Source organism: Epargyreus clarus, unplaced genomic scaffold, assembly GCF_041222505.1.
Source record: "Epargyreus clarus isolate Ecla_fem2 unplaced genomic scaffold, WU_Ecla_fem_2.2 ptg000036l, whole genome shotgun sequence".
In the NCBI taxonomy this organism is placed as follows: Eukaryota; Metazoa; Arthropoda; class Insecta; order Lepidoptera; family Hesperiidae; genus Epargyreus; species Epargyreus clarus.
Window position 1 is genome coordinate 2,434,610 of NW_027332241.1, and position 18,536 is coordinate 2,453,145.

The window sequence follows — 18,536 nt, forward strand, 5'->3', positions numbered from 1 at the left end:
TGAATAAAATATTTTGTTGTTATTTACAGTCAAAAAGACACAGCCAAGGTTCAAACTACACTGCTGATGACAGAAAGTCCCCAGCACCTAATTCCCCGAATGAAAAAGAAGAAAATGTAGGCGAAACAAGCCCTGAGGTAAAGTATATTATGTATGAGCTTTTATTTAACTCTGATTAAAAAGCAGTGCAAGCCTAGTGGTTAAAAACTCGGCCTCTTGATCGAGGGGTCCGAGGTTCAAATCCCAGGCACATCTGATTTTTGTAAATTATGCGCGTATTAGAAATTAATTATCATAAGCTTAAACGGTGAAGGAAAACATCATGAGGAAACCTGCATACCTGAGAGATTTATAAAAAAAAGTCTTATAGGTATGTGAAGTCTACCAATACGCACTTGTCCAGCGCGGTGGACTATGACCTGATCCTTCTCATTCTGAGAGGAGACCCGTGCCCAGCAGTGGGACATTAAAGGGTTGATGATTAGCCAAACTGATTTAGCTGAAATTTTGCAAATACGTTTGCTTTGGATGACAATGCATGATCCGTTTAGTGACGGCACGTCATCCAATATGGCGCTTCAAGATGGCTGACTAATTATTTTGTATGTAGCCTATGATATGGGTATCAAATGAAAGGGTTTTATGAGAAAAATATGAAAGAACAAAATGACGTTACTATACATTCAAAATGGCGGACATAATTTTCTCATATATGAATATCAAATTAAAAAGTTTTCTGCGAAAAATACGAAAATGATTATTTTTAAACCGCACCATACCGTTTTGACGCGCAAAGAGTTCCAGGTTCGATTCCCAGCCAGACAGTATGTACTTTCGTTTATATATGTACCCACCTACCCACGACACGAGAAAAGCGTTTTAAAATATATATTTTTTTATGAATTACGGCAAAGAAGTATAAATTTCTACAAGCGTACATAAATACACACACATTTCTTTATATCAATATCATTTATTTCAGGGTCTAGACCCAGATTCCTTGATGTTTCGTGATGGAAGACGGCGGATAGACATGGTGCTAGCGTACGAAGAAGAGGACTATGGTGTCATGACTGAAGCTGAAGCGAAGAAACGGGAGTACAGACGGACTTTTCAGGTGAGATCTTGAAAGTAGTACTGCGAAAATAGGGTTATGTTATTGAATGTGTGTATGTGTGTGTGTGCGAGGGAGAGAGAACGAAAGGGGGATTGTCTTTCCGCAATTGTAAGTTTTTTACAAGCTTGTATTTAACTTGACTTGTTAGTTTTTGACTTGTAGACACCTTCCTGAAGTCGGCCACAGATACGCCGCGACCCCTAAGGACTATGCTGTAAGCGGTGGTGCCGCCGGAGTGGAACCACAAAGAACCCATTAGTGGTTCGACTCCGGCGGCACCACCGCCACACCTATTTCTGTTATAACAGCAGTGTTAAGCGCTGCTGTGTTCTGGTTTGAAGGGTGGTAAGGGAGGCTTATTTTATCAAGGCATTCCAGTTTAGTCTTCAGGGGTAGCGGCGCATCTGTGGCCGATCTTATCTGGGGTTGATTACAGGTGGTCATAGGCGATAATAGTCACTTACCATCAGGTGGACTGCATGCTCGTCTGCTACTCCTATGTTATATAAAAAGACAAGGTTCATCCTTCGATTTGTCATGATACCACTTTTACTATTTTGTTATACTTTTAATTCTGAACTTTTGAGTAGTTCATTATTCTTTTTTCTATTTTCTTGCAGGAAAACCTAATAAAAGAAGGCCTAGAGCTAGAACTAGAGAACAAGTGCCTCTCCTTCGATGGAAAGACCTGGTTCCTGAAGATACACATTCCATGGAAGACGGAGATGAGGCTCGCGGAGGTGATCGGTATGAAGTTACCGACGAAGCGGTTCATCACCATATCGGTTAGAGCGTGGGTAAGTGCTTAGGTTCATCACCATATTGGTCAGAATGTAATTTAGTTTGCTTGCGGAGAGTAATGTTTTAAGCACATTTAAGCCCGAATTAAGTCACAATTAAGACACTTGTCTTACGAAAGAATTCATCATATTGCTTAGGGCGTTAGTAAGTTTGCTTTTAGTGCGGAGGGTAATGTTTGTCGAGCTCATGTTTGTATATATGTGTGAATGTGTATATATGAATTATATAATAATTTATATATATATATATATGAATACCAATGAATATTTAGTATTATAAAAAAAAATACAAAAAATACCTTATAATTTTTAAAATTAACCCTGTATATAATTTATCAGATGAATTACCAGACAATTTATTCCAGAGTGAGGAGAAATTAGCCGAAAAAGACAAAAAGTGGTATTCGAAATGGCGTCGGAAATGGAAGGAGGTGTACGAGTATGAACACAGTCGGATCGAAGCGGAACCTTCTTTTTACACCTCCACCGAACAGAAAGGCGTTAGGCGTGAAGAACAGTTTGTATTTTATCACCCTTATCAATAACAAGTTTGTCAACGAATTCCAATATATGGTTTTTTTTTTATAATTATACCTAAACGATGAGGTAGACGGGCTACATTATGGAAAGCAGTTACCGTGGCCGTTACATTTGCAACAACAGAGGAGTTGGCAATGCAGGCTTTAGAGGAGAGCTCTTTTTATACCTTTTTTGAAGAGCCCCATGTCATATCGCTCCGGGAATACCTGAGGAGGAAGTTCATCTAATGTTTAGTAAGATTGCCAAATCAATCTATTTATTTAAAACATAAAAGATTTTTAACATTGATATGGACTAATAAGATGTTGTTGAGTTGGTTAATTACGAAATAATTTAAAACAGATGGTCCCTTATGTAGCGATTGAATAAATTAATCGACTTGGTAATACATGGATCTCACAACTTTTTACGGTAAAAGTATTAAGTTGTGAGACTTGTTGTTTTTTATTAGTTACATTTTTGATGGCATTACAACTTTGTCAACGACGTCATCATCAAGTTTAGCAAAAATCTCATCATTATATAAATCATTATTTTCTTGTGCTTCTTTCATAAATTAAAGAACCTAGAAAGGACTAGAATACTATCTGAAGTCTGCTATCCCTGAGGACTTAGACTAAGTTGGAAAGCCTCGTGTAAATGTTTCTTTATTTCCACATCCTTAAACCAGAACACAGCACTGTAAGGGAGACATACTTATCCGAGGCGTTTCAATTTAGTCCTCAGGGGTAGCGGCGCATCTGTGGTCGACCTCAGGTCGACCTGATCTTATCTGGGGTTGATTTCAAATATCCACCGGCTTTTCGCTTGCTACTTCCATACAAAAAATATTAATGTGTATGATGATTGATGGTCATGATAGGATCGTTAATTATTAATTTATTTATATATTGCATTTTGCACACAGACATGTATTATATTACGACATCTTAAGCTAACTTCATATATGTTATCTAGACTTTGAGTGCCAACAATTTGTGTATTAAAATACACTAGACAAGTTTTGATGTGAAACATCTATAGCCGCACGTAAAACCGATTTCTGGCGTGGCGACGCATGCCGTGTCGCCACGCTATACGATGGTATATATATACAGTCTATATGCAGTAGTGTGTACGGTGTGGCGACGCGTCGCCATGCGCAATCGACTGTGCGATTGTCTCCCACTCGATCATCGTAATATTTTATTTTATCACTATGACATATTTAGTTCCTATCACAATATGTTCTTTTCTGCATATTACTTTTACAAAATAATGTCGATGTTTCACATCTGCCAGGCGTCCCGTGACGGCTCAAATTTTTTTAAGGATTGAATTGTATCTCAGGGTACCTTACAGTATTAATAAGTACCTTAAGGTAGGAATTACATATTATAATACATTTTTCAAATTAGAATTAAAATAGAAATTAAGAAATATAATTTTACTTCCAGATTTCTAGTCAAGGATCGTCATACGCAGTTCTCGCCGGCACAACGCAGTTTACTTGTGATGCAAATACTCTTGCGTGCTAAATACGACAATAATGAAACAAAGGTAATTGCTGCGTCGGCACGCTTGCCAAACATCGACAAACCGTTACAAATTCACGTGCGGATGTTTGATTTGGTTTCTATAGGTTTGTAAATGCTTGGAACTAATTCATAGAGTGCCAGTTTCTTTAGAAAGTCAAACGAAAAGTTGTGCATTTGTACTTTGTAGAAGTTTGGAGTTTGAGCAAGTTTGACAAGTGTCAAGCATGTGGACGCAGCATATGGGACGTATTTATCGAGTATATCTACAAAGGACGTAACGTTATACCTTTTCCTAATGTGAAGCAGTTCTTGCGATGGAATTTGTGGACGTCTGCTGACTTACATATGAGAACCATCGTAGCCCTACGAAATGATGACACTGCTCCAGACAGAACAACATTATATGGAGCATAGATTAGTAAAGATTACTCACACCTAACAAGAAAATGTACCCAGTTTTGAGAATTGAAATAGTTGCGTAAAAAAGTTTTGCCACGTCTCCGTGCTAAAATGTCCCTAAAATATTTGAAATAATAATTTATTTATACGTAATTATTACGTAAATTACGCAGTATTAGTTATTTATTCGTAAATTTTCTCTAAAAATGTTTTTATTTGTCAAGAATTCAAAAAAAGAACTTACTAAAATAAGCTGTTTGTGGCTTCATTCAATTTCAAGGCGGCAAACTATCTTTACTAATCTTTGATATGGAGTAAAACATTATATGGAGTTTATTATACCATAGATTTTCATAGGCAACTGTGAGCACTTACCATCAGGTGGCACGTTACCTTGCTATTTTTCTCCATCATTCATAATTTAATATAATAATTAATTAATACGCACATAATAAAAATCAGACGTTCATGTTTAAGATTTAGGTACCGGATTTCCAGTGTGTAAAACTAGATTACAAAAACCTAACCTTTTTATTTAGTGCGCCAAAAATATTGTAGAAAATGTGTATTTCCCCACCTTATTTGTTACCGTTGCTTAAACGGCGATGGAAAACAATAATGGGTTGATGATGATGATTTCAGATGGGAATACGTCGTCTCCTAAACGACGGGACTTATATCGCCTGTTTCCCGCTACACGAAGGGAGATATGACATGGACACTCCTGAGGGAACACAGACTGACAGACGAGTGAGTACTAGTATGTTAAAGGGAAGTAAGTTTCCATGAAAGCATAAGAAAGTGTGTCTTAAATAAATCTTGAAGGAGGTAGAACCTTCTGTGGTTCGACTCCGGCGGCAGCACCGCACACCTATTTCTGTTATAACAGCAGTGTTAAGCGCTGCTGTGTTCTGGTTTGAAGGGTGTGGTAAGGGAGATATACTTTTTTGAGGCGTTCCAGCTTAGTCCTCAGGGGTAGCGGCACATCTGTGGCCAACCTTAGGTAGGAATCTGATCTTATCTGGCGTTGATTACAGATGTCAATACGGCAGAAGTTATTTACCATCAGTCTCTTTGACTCCATTTCAAATCCAGAACACAGCAGCGCTTAACATTGCTGTTATAACAGAAATAGGTGTGGCGGTGGCGCCGTGGAATGCGAACCAAAGAAGGTTGTACCACCTGTTTTGGGTTTTTTAACGTTAAAGTTACAACCCAACTTAACTTACAAAGTTACAAAGGTGCAACCCAACTTAACCACAATAATAATAACTTATCGTACATTGATCAATTTATTAAGTACATGGTGTAACAGAGAGTGTTCTGTTAATAAGTTCTGATCCTCCTACCCATTCTTTTGCTCACTAAATTAAATTATTGTTAAACTAGTTTTTGCCCGCGGCTTCGCCCGCGTTGTAAAGAAAATAATCTAACATACTAACATACATAAAACTGAAAATTCGTACCTTCAACTTTGCTAAAGATATTCACTTGATCAAATGCATAGTTTACGATTCAATCCTTACTAATATCGAATAAAATAATCTATGTTTTGGGTCCAAAGATAAATTCTCCGATTAATCGATTTTAGATCGCCATCCGTAGTTCCCGTGGGATTTCCGGGATAAAAACTATCCTATGTCCTTTGCCGGGTCTCAGACTATCTTTGTACAAAATTTAATTTAAATCGGTTCAGTGTTTTGGACGTGAAGAAGAGACAACCAGACAGACAGACAGACAGAGTTACTTTCGGATTTATAACATTAGTAAGGATTTCATTTCTCAGTAAGTTATTGTAAGAAAATCTTTTGAGAAATAAAGAGTCTTAAACAATAAACCATAATAATCCTAAAACAATTCCATTTCTCATCAGCTTCTATACCTGGAATGGGCGCGTCCTTGCAAATGGTTCAAAAAGCAACCTCTTTGGCTAGTAAGGCGGTACTTCGGTGAGAAGATAGCGCTATATTTCTGCTGGCTGGGCTTCTATACGAAGATGTTGTATGCCCCCGCTGCTGTTGGTACGCTGTGCTTCTTGTACGGACTGGCTAGTATGAACTCCGCTGATAATATACCTAGGTAAGACATTTAATCTTTTTTATACCATGGCCACGTGTGATGAGCTTAGTGACGTCATAGAAATCCAATATGGCGAACCAATTACTTTTTATATAACCACGTAAAATGGGTATAAAGGGTTTTTACGATGAATACGAAAAATTTGACGTAATGATAAATGCAAGATGGACCTTTCATTTTTATGCACGATGATATAAGTATCAAATAAAAGGGGTTTTCTACGATAAAAAAGCTTATTTTATAAAACATTTTTTACATAATATACAATTATTTAAGATTATTTCATACTACAAAAGATTTATGTTTTTTAATACTACAAAATTGTTTTATACCTATAGATTTCTGTTTGCAGTAAAGAAATCTGCAACACTAACGGTCCGGGGAACACGACGCTATGTCCGCTGTGCGACAAGGCGTGCCAGTACCAGCTGTTAGCAGACTCCTGTCTCTTCGCGAAGCTGAGCTACCTCTTCGACAACCCCGCTACTGTGTTCTTCGCGATCTTCATGTCTTTCTGGGGTGAGTACTAATGAAACTAAGGTGGAACGTCAGGCATTCCATATTAGTTAATATTGCTATAATGAGTACTATACTATTCTTGGGCATCTTTATGGCATTATGGGCGAATTTATAGTTAAAACTTTTTGGGAACGTCAGGCATTCCAGGTTAGTTTTGGTAGCGATAGTGACTATTTTGCACTAGAATGGCATAATATAGTGAACTAGCGGGGAACACGAGGCATTCCGAGTTAGTCTTCTAATTTTGTAAGTAAATTTAAAATGTGTACATGAGCAAGCTATAATACACATGCATCAAAGACTACTGAAGAACATAGAGCATTCCAAGTTAGTCGTTATACAAAACATACTAAATAAATGAAATGACAATATTAGGACTCAAGGCATTCCAGTTCCTTCGTAACATAGTCAAAGTATCAATGGTAAAGAGAACACTACGCTATGTCCGCTGTGCGACAAGGCGTGCCAGTACCAGCTGCTAGCGGACTCCTGTCTCTTCGCGAAGCTGAGCTACCTCTTCGACAACCCCGCTACTGTGTTCTTTGCTATCTTCATGTCTTTCTGGGGTGAGTACTAATGAAACTAAGGTTGAACGTCAGGCATTCCATATTAGTTTTGAACTCTATAAGTATTTTAGCAATCTTCGTGTCATTCTGAGGTTAATTAAAGTTAAAACGATATGATTAACTAGCGGGGAACACGAGGCATTCCTGGTTATCTTCGAACATGAGTAAGTAAAAGCAAACCAATGTACGTGGTAACTTAATACGCTAGCATGAATGACTATTCAAGGACATAAAGCATTCAAAACATGCTAAATGAATAAAATAACTAGGTTGGGACACTTGGGACACAAAGCATCCCAGTTCCTTTGTAACATAGTCAAAGTATCAATGGTCCGGGGAACACGACGCTGTGTCCGCTGTGCGACAAGGCGTGCCAGTACCAGCTGCTAGCAGACTCCTGTCTCTTCGCGAAGCTGAGCTACCTCTTCGACAACCCCGCTACTGTGTTCTTCGCGATCTTCATGTCCTTCTGGGGTGAGTTACGTATGAAACTAAGACGGGACATTAGGCGTCCGATTTAGTTCTGAACTCTTATGCGTATTTTACGATTCTTAGGCATTGTTATGGCATCCTAAGGCCAGTTAAATTGAAAACTAACTGGGAACGTCAGGCATTCCAGGTTAGTTTTGGTAGCGATAGTGACTATTTTGCACTAGAATGGCATAATATGGTGAACTAGCGGGGAACACGAGGCATTCCGAGTTAGTCTTCTAATATTAGTAAGTAAATTTAAAATGTGTACATGAGCAATCTATAATACACATGCATCAAAGACTACTGAAGAACATAGAGCATTCCAAGTTAGTCGTTATACAAAACATACTAAATGAATGAAATGACAACGTTAGGACACAAGACATTCCAGTTCCTTCGTAACATTGTCAAAGTATCAATGGTTAAGAGAACACGACGCTATGTCCGCTGTGCGACAAGGCGTGCCAGTACCAGCTGCTAGCAGACTCCTGTCTCTTCGCGAAGCTGAGCTACCTCTTCGACAACCCCGCTACTGTGTTCTTCGCTTTCTTCATGTCCTTCTGGGGTGAGTACTAATGAAACTAAGGTGGAACGTCAGGCATTCCATATTAGTTATTATTGCTATAATGAGTACTTTACTATTCTTGGGCATCTTTGTGGCATTATGGGCGAATTTATAGTTAAAACTTTTTGTGAACGTCAGGCATTCCAAGTTAGTTTTGAAAGCCATAGTGACTATAATACACAATGGTACAATATGGTAAACTAGCACAGGACACGAGGCATTCCGGATTAGTCTTCTAAATGAGTAAGTAAATACAAAAAATATTTTATGTAGGTTAGTTAATGCACTAGCAAGAAAAAACTATCGAGAACATAGAGCATCCCGATGTAGTCGCTATACAAAACTTGCTAGGACACAAGGTATACCAGTTCCCTTGTAACATAGCCAAAGTATCATTGGTTAAGAACACGACGCTATGTCCGCTGTGCGACAAGGCGTGCCAGTACCAGCTGTTAGCAGACTCCTGTCTCTTCGCGAAGCTGAGCTACCTCTTCGACAACCCCGCTACTGTGTTCTTCGCTATCTTCATGTCCTTCTGGGGTAAGAAACGTCTTGGAACATTAGGCATTCCGGATTAGTTTTAAACTTTATTCGGATTTTACCATTCTTAGACATTTTTAAGGCATTCTGGGGTGAGTTGGTGTAACCAAGGTGGGACGTGAGGCATTCCATTTTAGTTCTGTGTGCTATAAGTGTTTCTTACGATTCTTCGCAATCTTTGTCATTCTAGCGTTTAATTAAGTAAAAACTAACTGGGAACATCAGGCATTCCAGCTTAATTTTGATAGCCATAGTGACTATTTGGTATCGGAATAGCAGAATATGGTAATCCAGCGGGGAACACGAGGCATTCCGGGTTAGTCTTCTAAGATGAGTAAGTAAATAGAAATCAGTTATACGTGGGTACCTTAATACGCTAGCATGAAATACTACTGAAGAACATAAAGCATTCCGAGTTAGTTACTATTTATAACACACTAAATGAATGAAATGACTACTTCGAAACACAAGGCATTCCAGACTTTTATTAGTTCGTATGTTAGGTTAAAGTCAAATCTTGGAACTAAATTTTAAACAACATACTTCAACCAACTAAGCTGAGTTTGTTTCAAAAAAAAATTTTAAAAAGATTTTTGAGTAGATTTGTTTAAATTGTACGTCTTGTTTCAGCTACAACATTCTTAGAGCTGTGGAAAAGAAAACAATCAGTCTTAAGATGGGAGTGGGATTTGGGTGGAGTTGATCAAGTAAGTTTAATAATCTGTCTATACGAGTATTATAAAGATAACAATGTGACTATTTGTACAGGTACTGGACTAATAAATAAAAATAAATAAAAAAGCCTTTATTTTTCCTATAAACCTAGATTGTAACAGTTGCAATTATTTTGTATTTTCTTAACTCTATGTTAGTAGTAAATCTTATTATAATTGTTAATGTAAATTTTCATTTTATATTATAGGAACCCCATTGTTGGGTATAGGCCTCCTCCAATTTATGCCATTTTTCTCTGTTTTGTGCTAGTTTTATCCAGTTTGACCCCGCCGACGATACTAAATCATCTGCCCATCTTTTTTGTGGTCTGCCCACGTTTCTTTTTCCTTGTGGGCCGGTCCATTTCGTGCTCTTTAAAGTCCATCGCTGGTCTGTGCATCTTGCTACATGGCCGGCCCAGCCCCATTTTAATTTTAATGCTTGGTGTAATGCATCTGTCAATTTTGTCTTTTTCCTTATTTCTTGACTTCTAGTTTTTTGTATTTTCCTTAGGTGTAGCATGCTTCTTTCCATTGCCCGCTGACAAGTTCTTATTTTATGTCTTATCCTGGTTGTAAATGTCCATGTTTGGGAGCCATAGGTCAAGCAGGGCAGAATACAGGTATCCATGATGGTCTTTTTCATGTTTAACTCATAGTTACCTTTAAGTATTTCTTTGTGGGCCCAATATTTGTTCCAGCTGTACGTAATTCTTCTGGTGACCTCTTCTTCTACTGGACTAATAAATTATATTTATTCGTACATTTATTCTATTTTTTTTTAATATATTTATTGGTACATTTATTCTATTTTTTTTTCTTTAAACAATGTGACATTTTTTTTTTTTTTTTTAAATATATTTATTCGTACATTTATTCAATTGGTTAGGTTAGGTTAGGTTAGGTTTTTTTTTTTTTTTTAAATATATTTATTCGTACATTTATTCAATTGGTTAGGATTTTTTTTTTTAAATGAAACGTTTTTTCCCCAGACGGTTCGTCCGTGCCTTTTTTACCCGACTGCCAAGGAAGGGTTATGTTTTTCGCGCGTATCTTGTATGTTTGTCTTTCTTTATTTGATCCGATCTAACAAACGGCTGGATGAATTTCAACAGTTAAAGTGTCATTATATTTGTCTCAATGACCCGAGTGTCCTTAGATAGGTGTTAGTAAAAAAAAATCAAAATGGCGGATTTTTGGCGCGAAATAGTAACACATTTAAAAAAAAAAGTTAACCGAACCTATCGAGTAGGGTATCAAATGGAAGGAAATTAAACGGAGATTATAAAAACATATTTGTATATATATAAAACAGTAAGGTGACTGACTGACAGACTAACTAAATGACTTTTTCATTTTTCAGAAATCAACGTACAGCCTAAACCAAGGACCTTACAGTTCTGAAATTTTGCACACAGGTTCTCTATATAGCTTGAATAAGTAGTAAGAAAGGCCTTTTTGAAATTCTACCCTTAAGAGGGTAAAATAGGGGAAAACAGTTTTTTTGAAATCCTTTAATTTTGAAGCAACTACTATAAAATTTTGCATTTGGCTTTCTGGATAGGAACAAGGACGCTCTTATTTATCCCCCTCCGAAAAATCAACCCCGTAGAGGGTAAAATAAGGGTTAAAAGTTCATTTGAACAATCGTCAATTTTGAAGCAAACACTATGACATTTTTTATCAGGCTTGTTGGATAAAAATAATGAAATGCTACCTCTAACGAGGTGAAATAATGACCGAAACTTTGATTTACTGAAGTTATATATTTTATAGACCGTAAATGGTGAATTTTTTCGCGAAAAAGTAACACGTTTTAAAAAAAGTTAATCTATCGAGTAGGGTGTCAAAATAAAGGAAATTAAGAGGAGATTACACATACATTATATAATATATCTTATATATAAAATTCTCGTGTTAGTTACCGTATTCCTCCGAAACGGCTTCACCGATTTTCACCCAATTTTATATACATATTCAGTAGTTCTGAGAATCGGCCACTATCTATTTTTTTTTACACCTTAGTGATAAGGGTTTTTCATCCTCAAAATTTTTTTATTTATATGGCAACACAACGTTTGCCGGGTCAGCTAGTACATATATACTCGTATATACACATCGAGATGACTGTCTGACTAAATGAGTGAATTGCTGTGCCAGAGATCAACGCAAAGGGAAACCGCTGAACTTAAGCGTGCTGGAATTTTACACATAGGCTCTTTATATAGCGTAAATGAACACTACGAGGATAAAATAGGATAATATTGTTTGAACATGTTTTGTTTTTGAAGCAGACACCTACTATGAAACTTTATATTTGGCTTTCTGGATAAAAATAATGAAATGCCTATTTCACTGCTTTTGGAAATTCTACTTCAGCCTTTCTGGTGCAGTCGGGTTTTTGATTTTTTAAATTAATTAAGATTGTTCTTTATTTTGTCATGTATTCATTTCTAAATACTTAGCTATTATGGGATATATAATTTGTTTTTATGATATATGTTTTTTTTTTTTTTTAGATATATTTATGTACGAGTATATGTTTTTTTTTTTATTTTTTTTTTACCCGACTGCCAAGGAAGGGTTATGTTTTTCGCGCGTATCTTGTATGTTTGTCTTTCTTTATTTGATCCGATCTAACAAACGGCTGGATGAATTTCAACAGTTAAAGTGTCATTATATTTGTCTCAATGACCCGAGTGTCCTTAGATAGGTATTAGTAAAAAAAAATCAAAATCGCGGATTTTTGGCGCGAAATAGTAACACATTTAAAAAAAAAAGTTAACCGAACCTATCGAGTAGGGTATCAAATGGAAGGAAATTAAAAGGAGATTATAAAAACATATTTGTATATATATAAAACAGTAAGGTGACTGACTGACTGACTAACTAAATGACTTTTTCATTTTTCAGAAATCAACGTATAGCCTAAACCAAGGACCTTACAGTTCTGAAATTTTGCACACAGGTTCTCTATATAGCTTGAATAAGTACTAAGAAAGGCCTTTTGGAAATTCTACCCTTAAGAGGGTAAAATAGGGGAAAACAGTTTTTTTGAAATCCTTTAATTTTGAAGCAACTACTATAAAATTTTGTATTTGGCTTTCTGGATAGGAACAAGGACGCACTTATTTATCCCCCTCCGAAAAATCAACCCCGTAGAGGGTAAAATAAGGGTTAAAAGTTCATTTGAACAATCGTCAATTTTGAAGCAAACACTATGACATTTTGTATCAGGCTTGTTGGATAAAAATAATGAAATGCTACCTCTAACGAGGTAAAATAATGACCGAAACTTTGATTTACTGAAGTTATATATTTTATAGACCGTAAATGGTGAATTTTTTCGCGAAATAGTAACACGTTTTAAAAAAGTTAACCAAACCTATCGAGTAGGGTGTCAAAATAAAGGTAATTAAGAGGAGATTACACATACATTATATAATATATCTTATATATAAAATTCTTGTGTTAGTTACCGTACTCCTCCGAAACGGCTTCACCGATTTTCACCAAATTTTATATACATATTCAGTAGGTCTGAGAATCGGCCACTATCTATTTTTTTACACCTAAGTGATAAGGGTTGTTCATCCTTAACATTTTTTTATTAATATGGCAACACAACGTTTGCCGGGTCAGCTAGTACATATATACTCGTATATACACATCGAGATGACTGTATGACTAAATGAGTGAGTTGCTGTGCCAGAGATCAACGCAAAGGGAAACCGCTGAACATAAGCGTGCTGGAATTTTACACATAGGTTCTTTATATAGCGTAAATGAACACTACGAGGATAAAATAGGATAATATTGTTTGAACATCTTTTGTTCTTGAAGCAGACACCTACTATGAAACTTTGTATTTGGTTTTCTGGATAAAAATAATGAAATGCCTATTTCACTGCTTTTGGAAATTCTACTTCAGCCTTTTTGGTTCAGTCGGGTTTTTGATTTTTTAAATTAATTACTTGTTATTAAATATATGTTTACATATGACATTAGCATTTTGTTCCATACGCTGTTACTTGTACTATTTGACTATTACATTTTATTTACCGACTTACGACTATACAATGGGACTGACTTACAACTATACGTGCTATATAATATTATGGTACTTTGCGGAGGTCGCTTCGAGCTTGTCCTTAGACTTGCCAATTGCCTTGAGGTCCCTGCTTCGGATCGCCATAGAGGTGTTATAGTCCTCCAGTTTTTCGTCTGTGGCAGTCATAGCCTTCCGGATGAACTGGGCTATGGCGTCTTCACTGTAGTCAGAGTAGTAGGTACAGCTGATGGTATGACGCGATACTGCCACTACGGCGTGGGGGACACTGTCATGCAGTCGTAGTTGTTGGGTCGACGTGCGCACTATCACCACTGTCTCGTACGTCGATCCCTGTGCTTCGTGTATGGTTAAGATGCACGAACCTTTTCCGCTCCCAAATCCTCGGTCTTCAGACTCTCTTTCTCGGATTGAGTGTGCACCAAGTAGAGAGTCTTCTCGAGTGACTTCGGGATCGGTGCATCTGTGAATCGCTTCAGCTGGAGGGATCTCGTGCGTGGCACGGACGAGTATATGCCGCTATAGACTTTACTAAGGGCGTACGCCACGTCCTTTGGGTTCCTGTGCGTGCATAACAGTTCTTGGCTTATTTTGGCTACTGGTGTTGGGCGGCTATAGAGCAGCTCGAAGAGGTTGTTGCGCTCGATGTAAGGGAGTTGGTTTATGTCTCCGGCGAGTAGTGCTTCCGTCGCTCCGGTTAATCTTATCGCCATCACGATAGCCCCGAAATGGTTCATGAGAGCTTCGTCGATCAGAAGTCGTTCGTAGCTCTTCTCTGAACCATTTACCAATAGCGAAGCCATCGTGCGTACTCTTTTTTGGGCGTACGTTCCGGTGCGGTGGATGAGTCTCGTCCGGAGATCCCTCGCTGCCTCCGTCAATTGGTTACGTTAGGTTAGGTTAGGTATTTTTTGTTTTTTTTTTTTTTTTTTTTAATATATTTATTCGTACATTTATTCAATTGGTTAGGTTAGGTTAGGTTAGGTTTTGTTTTTTGTCTTTTTTTTTTTTTTTTTTTTAATTGATTTCGAACGGGCTGATGGCGATCGATGTAATTTTTTGATGTTAAGAGCTTAGTTTCTAAAATCGATCGGTAGAGCCGTTTAAAAGTTATAAAAAAAACATTTCAAAAAATTTTTTTTTGTAGTTTTTTTGAGATTTCTACCGGTTCGAATCGGATAATAATAAATTGTTTGTCCAGTACCCGTATTAATAATTATAAATTATTCGTACGGTAACCGTATTAATAATTATAAATTGTTCGTACAGTACCTGTATTAATAGATTCAGCCTAAAGATAAATGCTAAAAAAAAAATTGCCAAGTCAATAAAAAGCTAAACAGCGAAGTTATGGCCGAAGAAAATAAGAAAAAACAATTTATTGAACTTTTATAAAGTAAGTAGCAGACGAGCATGCAGTCCACCTGATGGTAAGTGGCTACTACCCATGGACATTTGTAATCAACTCCATACAGGATTAGATATTCCTACCTGAGATCTGCCATATATTACGCTACCCCTGAGGACTAAGCTGGATTCTCGGAAAAGTATGTCTCCCTTACCACCCTTCAAACCAGAACACAGCAGCGCTTAACACTGCTGTTATAACTGAAATAGGTGTGACAGTGGTGCCGCCGGAGTAGAACCACAGAGAAAGTATTACCACGTTTAAACTTTACTTTTGATTCAACACACAAAATTACTCGTATAATGCGTTTCGTTAGAAGGATGCACAGTTGGCTGCCATTTGTGATCGGCTTCTAGTAGAACCAGTTATATAAAAAGTTAGATTACAGATGTAGAGCCCGCGCCAAGTTGCTAGTCCGCTCCGAATATAGAAACGAGTCGCGTCGCAACAGCAAATTGTAAATATCAACCCCCCCGCTGCTCTCTCCCGCGGGCACATAGCGTAGTTAGTGTGCCTTTACGTTACGGAGTACCTATATGCTAACTATACCTGTGCGAAACAACTTCAGAGCGGACTAGAAGTTTGGCGCGTACTATACATCTATACTATATTATCTTAGAAAATATCAGTAAGACAATTTATATTTTTCCCAAAATGAGTTCATTTAGAAAACCTTAATCGATCATATTTTAGATAAAAAACAAGGTTTTGTTTTTATAAATTATTAGCACATAAACAATACATCTTCGGCGTGGACACCAGAATTGGATCTAAACAAAAATGAAGAATTTGTGAGTAAAAAAAGTTAATGGGTAAAAAAGGTTACCTGTCATAGCGTAAATAACTATCCAAATCATCCTATATAATCCTAATCCTATATAATCCAGGTGATTTTTAAGTATTTGCAGACCAAATTCCATTAAAATCCAAACATTTGTTTTTACGTGATTGACAAACATACACTATATTTTTAATCATCTACTAGTATATGATTGCCGAGGTATTCCTATGTCTTAATCCAATTTATAAACTATTTGTGATCCAAACTTCATGAAGATCCATTCAGTTGTTTTCGCGTGTTTGACAAACAAACATTTAAACATAAAAAATTGTTTTTAACCGCTTTTTTGTAACTAATTGCCGTGATTATCCTACATCTTACCTATTCCATAATCAATTTGTTGATCAAATTTTATGAAAATCCATTCAGTTGTTTTTCCCTTATTAAAGAACATTCAAACATAAAAAACCATGTGTTATAACCATATTTTTGTAATTAATTACCGAGATTATTTTATGTTGGTATCAAAAACTTCGCAAATGTATGTCTTAATCCAATCTATGAACTATTTGTGATCCAAACTTCTTGAAAATCCATTCAGTTGTTTTTGCGTGATTGAATAACAAACAAACAAAACAAAGAAACTGTTTTTTTTTTAGATTTCTTTGTGATATTTCTTTTTGCCACGCTTTTATTAACTTGACGTATGTATGTATCTGGGTAGGTAACGGAATCTTTAAAATCGTTTTTTTTATTATCGAGTCAATCCTGTGTCCAATCCTATCCCCAATCTCTTATTCAATTAATAAACATTTTGTGACACTAATTTCATGCAAATAAATTCAGTTATTTTTGCGTGATTAAATGGATGGATGGATGAATGGATTAAAACAAAGGAAGGAAGGAATAACAAATATTCAAATATATACTATATTTGTAATATTAAATAGTATTTTTGTAACAATATGAAGGCATTAAAAAATGAAAAGGAAATAAATATAATGATAATCGAAAAAAAGATAAATCCGCTGAGCTTATTACCGGATCTTCTTAATTGAGGTCGCGTTCCGATCCGGTAGTAGTTTAAGAAAAAATATTGTAACTAACAATTTGTAAGTGCCGTAGGTCTAAACAAAATTATATTATTATTTTATTGTAACTTTCCAGGATGAAGACCCAAGACCAGAATTCGAAGCTTCAGTCAAAACTTTCCGGACTAACCCTGTGACAAGAGAAAAGGAACCGTACCTACCCACTTGGCAGAAGACCATGAGATACGTTGCTACTAGCTCCGCTGTGCTATTTATGGTATGAATAAACGTTTTTTTTAATTACTAGTAGTATCCGCGGCTTCACCCTCGTATTAAAAAACACTAACACGACATACATATAACTGAATATTTGCACCTACATTGGAATGTATGTGGCGCCTGTCGAAATGGTCGTACTAACGCAGAAACCTTCGTGAGCTAATGTAGAACAACAATTTAAACGTTTGTAGAGATTAAAAGTTCGCGGCCAGTGCATATCATAAATCTATCCAAAGATCCAAGCCTTGACTACCGAAGATCGACATTTAAAAATGGTTATGTCACAAGTTACTATAGTCCGTCAAATTTTTCTGTGCGCATACCGTCTTTATAGTCCATTAAAAAGTTACAAATTTTGGTCTTGGACGTGCAAAAGTCAGAGGACGCAATTTTATTTTTCTGATTTCAATAAGAGTTTACACTAAAACCTTACTGATTTGTGGGGCCGCAACTATTGTTCCTCGGCAGCCATATCGATTTTTTTCCATAACATTATGAATAGTTTTTCACATTATTATCAGAGTTTTGTAATAATATGTTAAATATTGATAAAAATAATCGTTAAAATTTCCCATTTCTTTGGTAATTGATATCTTTCCAACATTATAATGGCAAATGGCGCCACTGACTCGCACAGAAAAGCTTGTCGGATTATATTTTTCCTATTTTCTCCACAGATAACAGTAGTAATGGGTGCGGTGTTAGGTACGATCATCTACCGTATATCCATGGTGTCTGTCATTTACGGTGGCAGTGGCTTCTTCCTCAAGAAGCACGCGAAGATATTCACCACCATGACTGCTGCGTTGATTAACTTGATCATCATTATGATACTTACTAGGGTAAGTCTGTATTTAGGGTCCCGTACCCAAAAGCACGACAAACAATATTTTCGTTTTTTACAATCTATACTAATATTATAAAGAGGAAAACTTTGTTTGTATGTTTGTTTGTAATGAATAGTCTCAAAAACTACTGGACCGAATTTGAAAATTCTTTCACCATTCGAAAGCTACATTATCCACGAGTAACATAGGCTATATTTTATATAAAATATATTTCATAAATAGATTTTGAGGCGGTACAAAGTTTACCGGGTCAGCTAGTTGTTTAATAAAATAGATTTGTCTTTCTTCACA

General features: G+C 36.5%; 1 protein-coding gene across 1 annotated transcript in view; it reads left to right on the plus strand.

Annotated features, from left to right (window-relative positions):
- Nucleotides 1–18,536, plus strand: part of LOC140756797 (anoctamin-4) — a 50,781-nt gene that overhangs the window by 24,258 nt on the left and 7,987 nt on the right. The window contains exons 7-17 of the mRNA XM_073092334.1: nucleotides 30–137; nucleotides 983–1,117; nucleotides 1,738–1,914; nucleotides 2,283–2,434; nucleotides 3,894–3,996; nucleotides 5,016–5,123; nucleotides 6,247–6,452; nucleotides 6,805–6,971; nucleotides 9,747–9,823; nucleotides 17,255–17,395; nucleotides 18,075–18,239. Of these exons, the coding sequence (XP_072948435.1) occupies nucleotides 30–137; nucleotides 983–1,117; nucleotides 1,738–1,914; nucleotides 2,283–2,434; nucleotides 3,894–3,996; nucleotides 5,016–5,123; nucleotides 6,247–6,452; nucleotides 6,805–6,971; nucleotides 9,747–9,823; nucleotides 17,255–17,395; nucleotides 18,075–18,239 (1,539 nt within the window). The remainder of the gene's footprint in view (nucleotides 1–29; nucleotides 138–982; nucleotides 1,118–1,737; nucleotides 1,915–2,282; nucleotides 2,435–3,893; nucleotides 3,997–5,015; nucleotides 5,124–6,246; nucleotides 6,453–6,804; nucleotides 6,972–9,746; nucleotides 9,824–17,254; nucleotides 17,396–18,074; nucleotides 18,240–18,536) is intronic.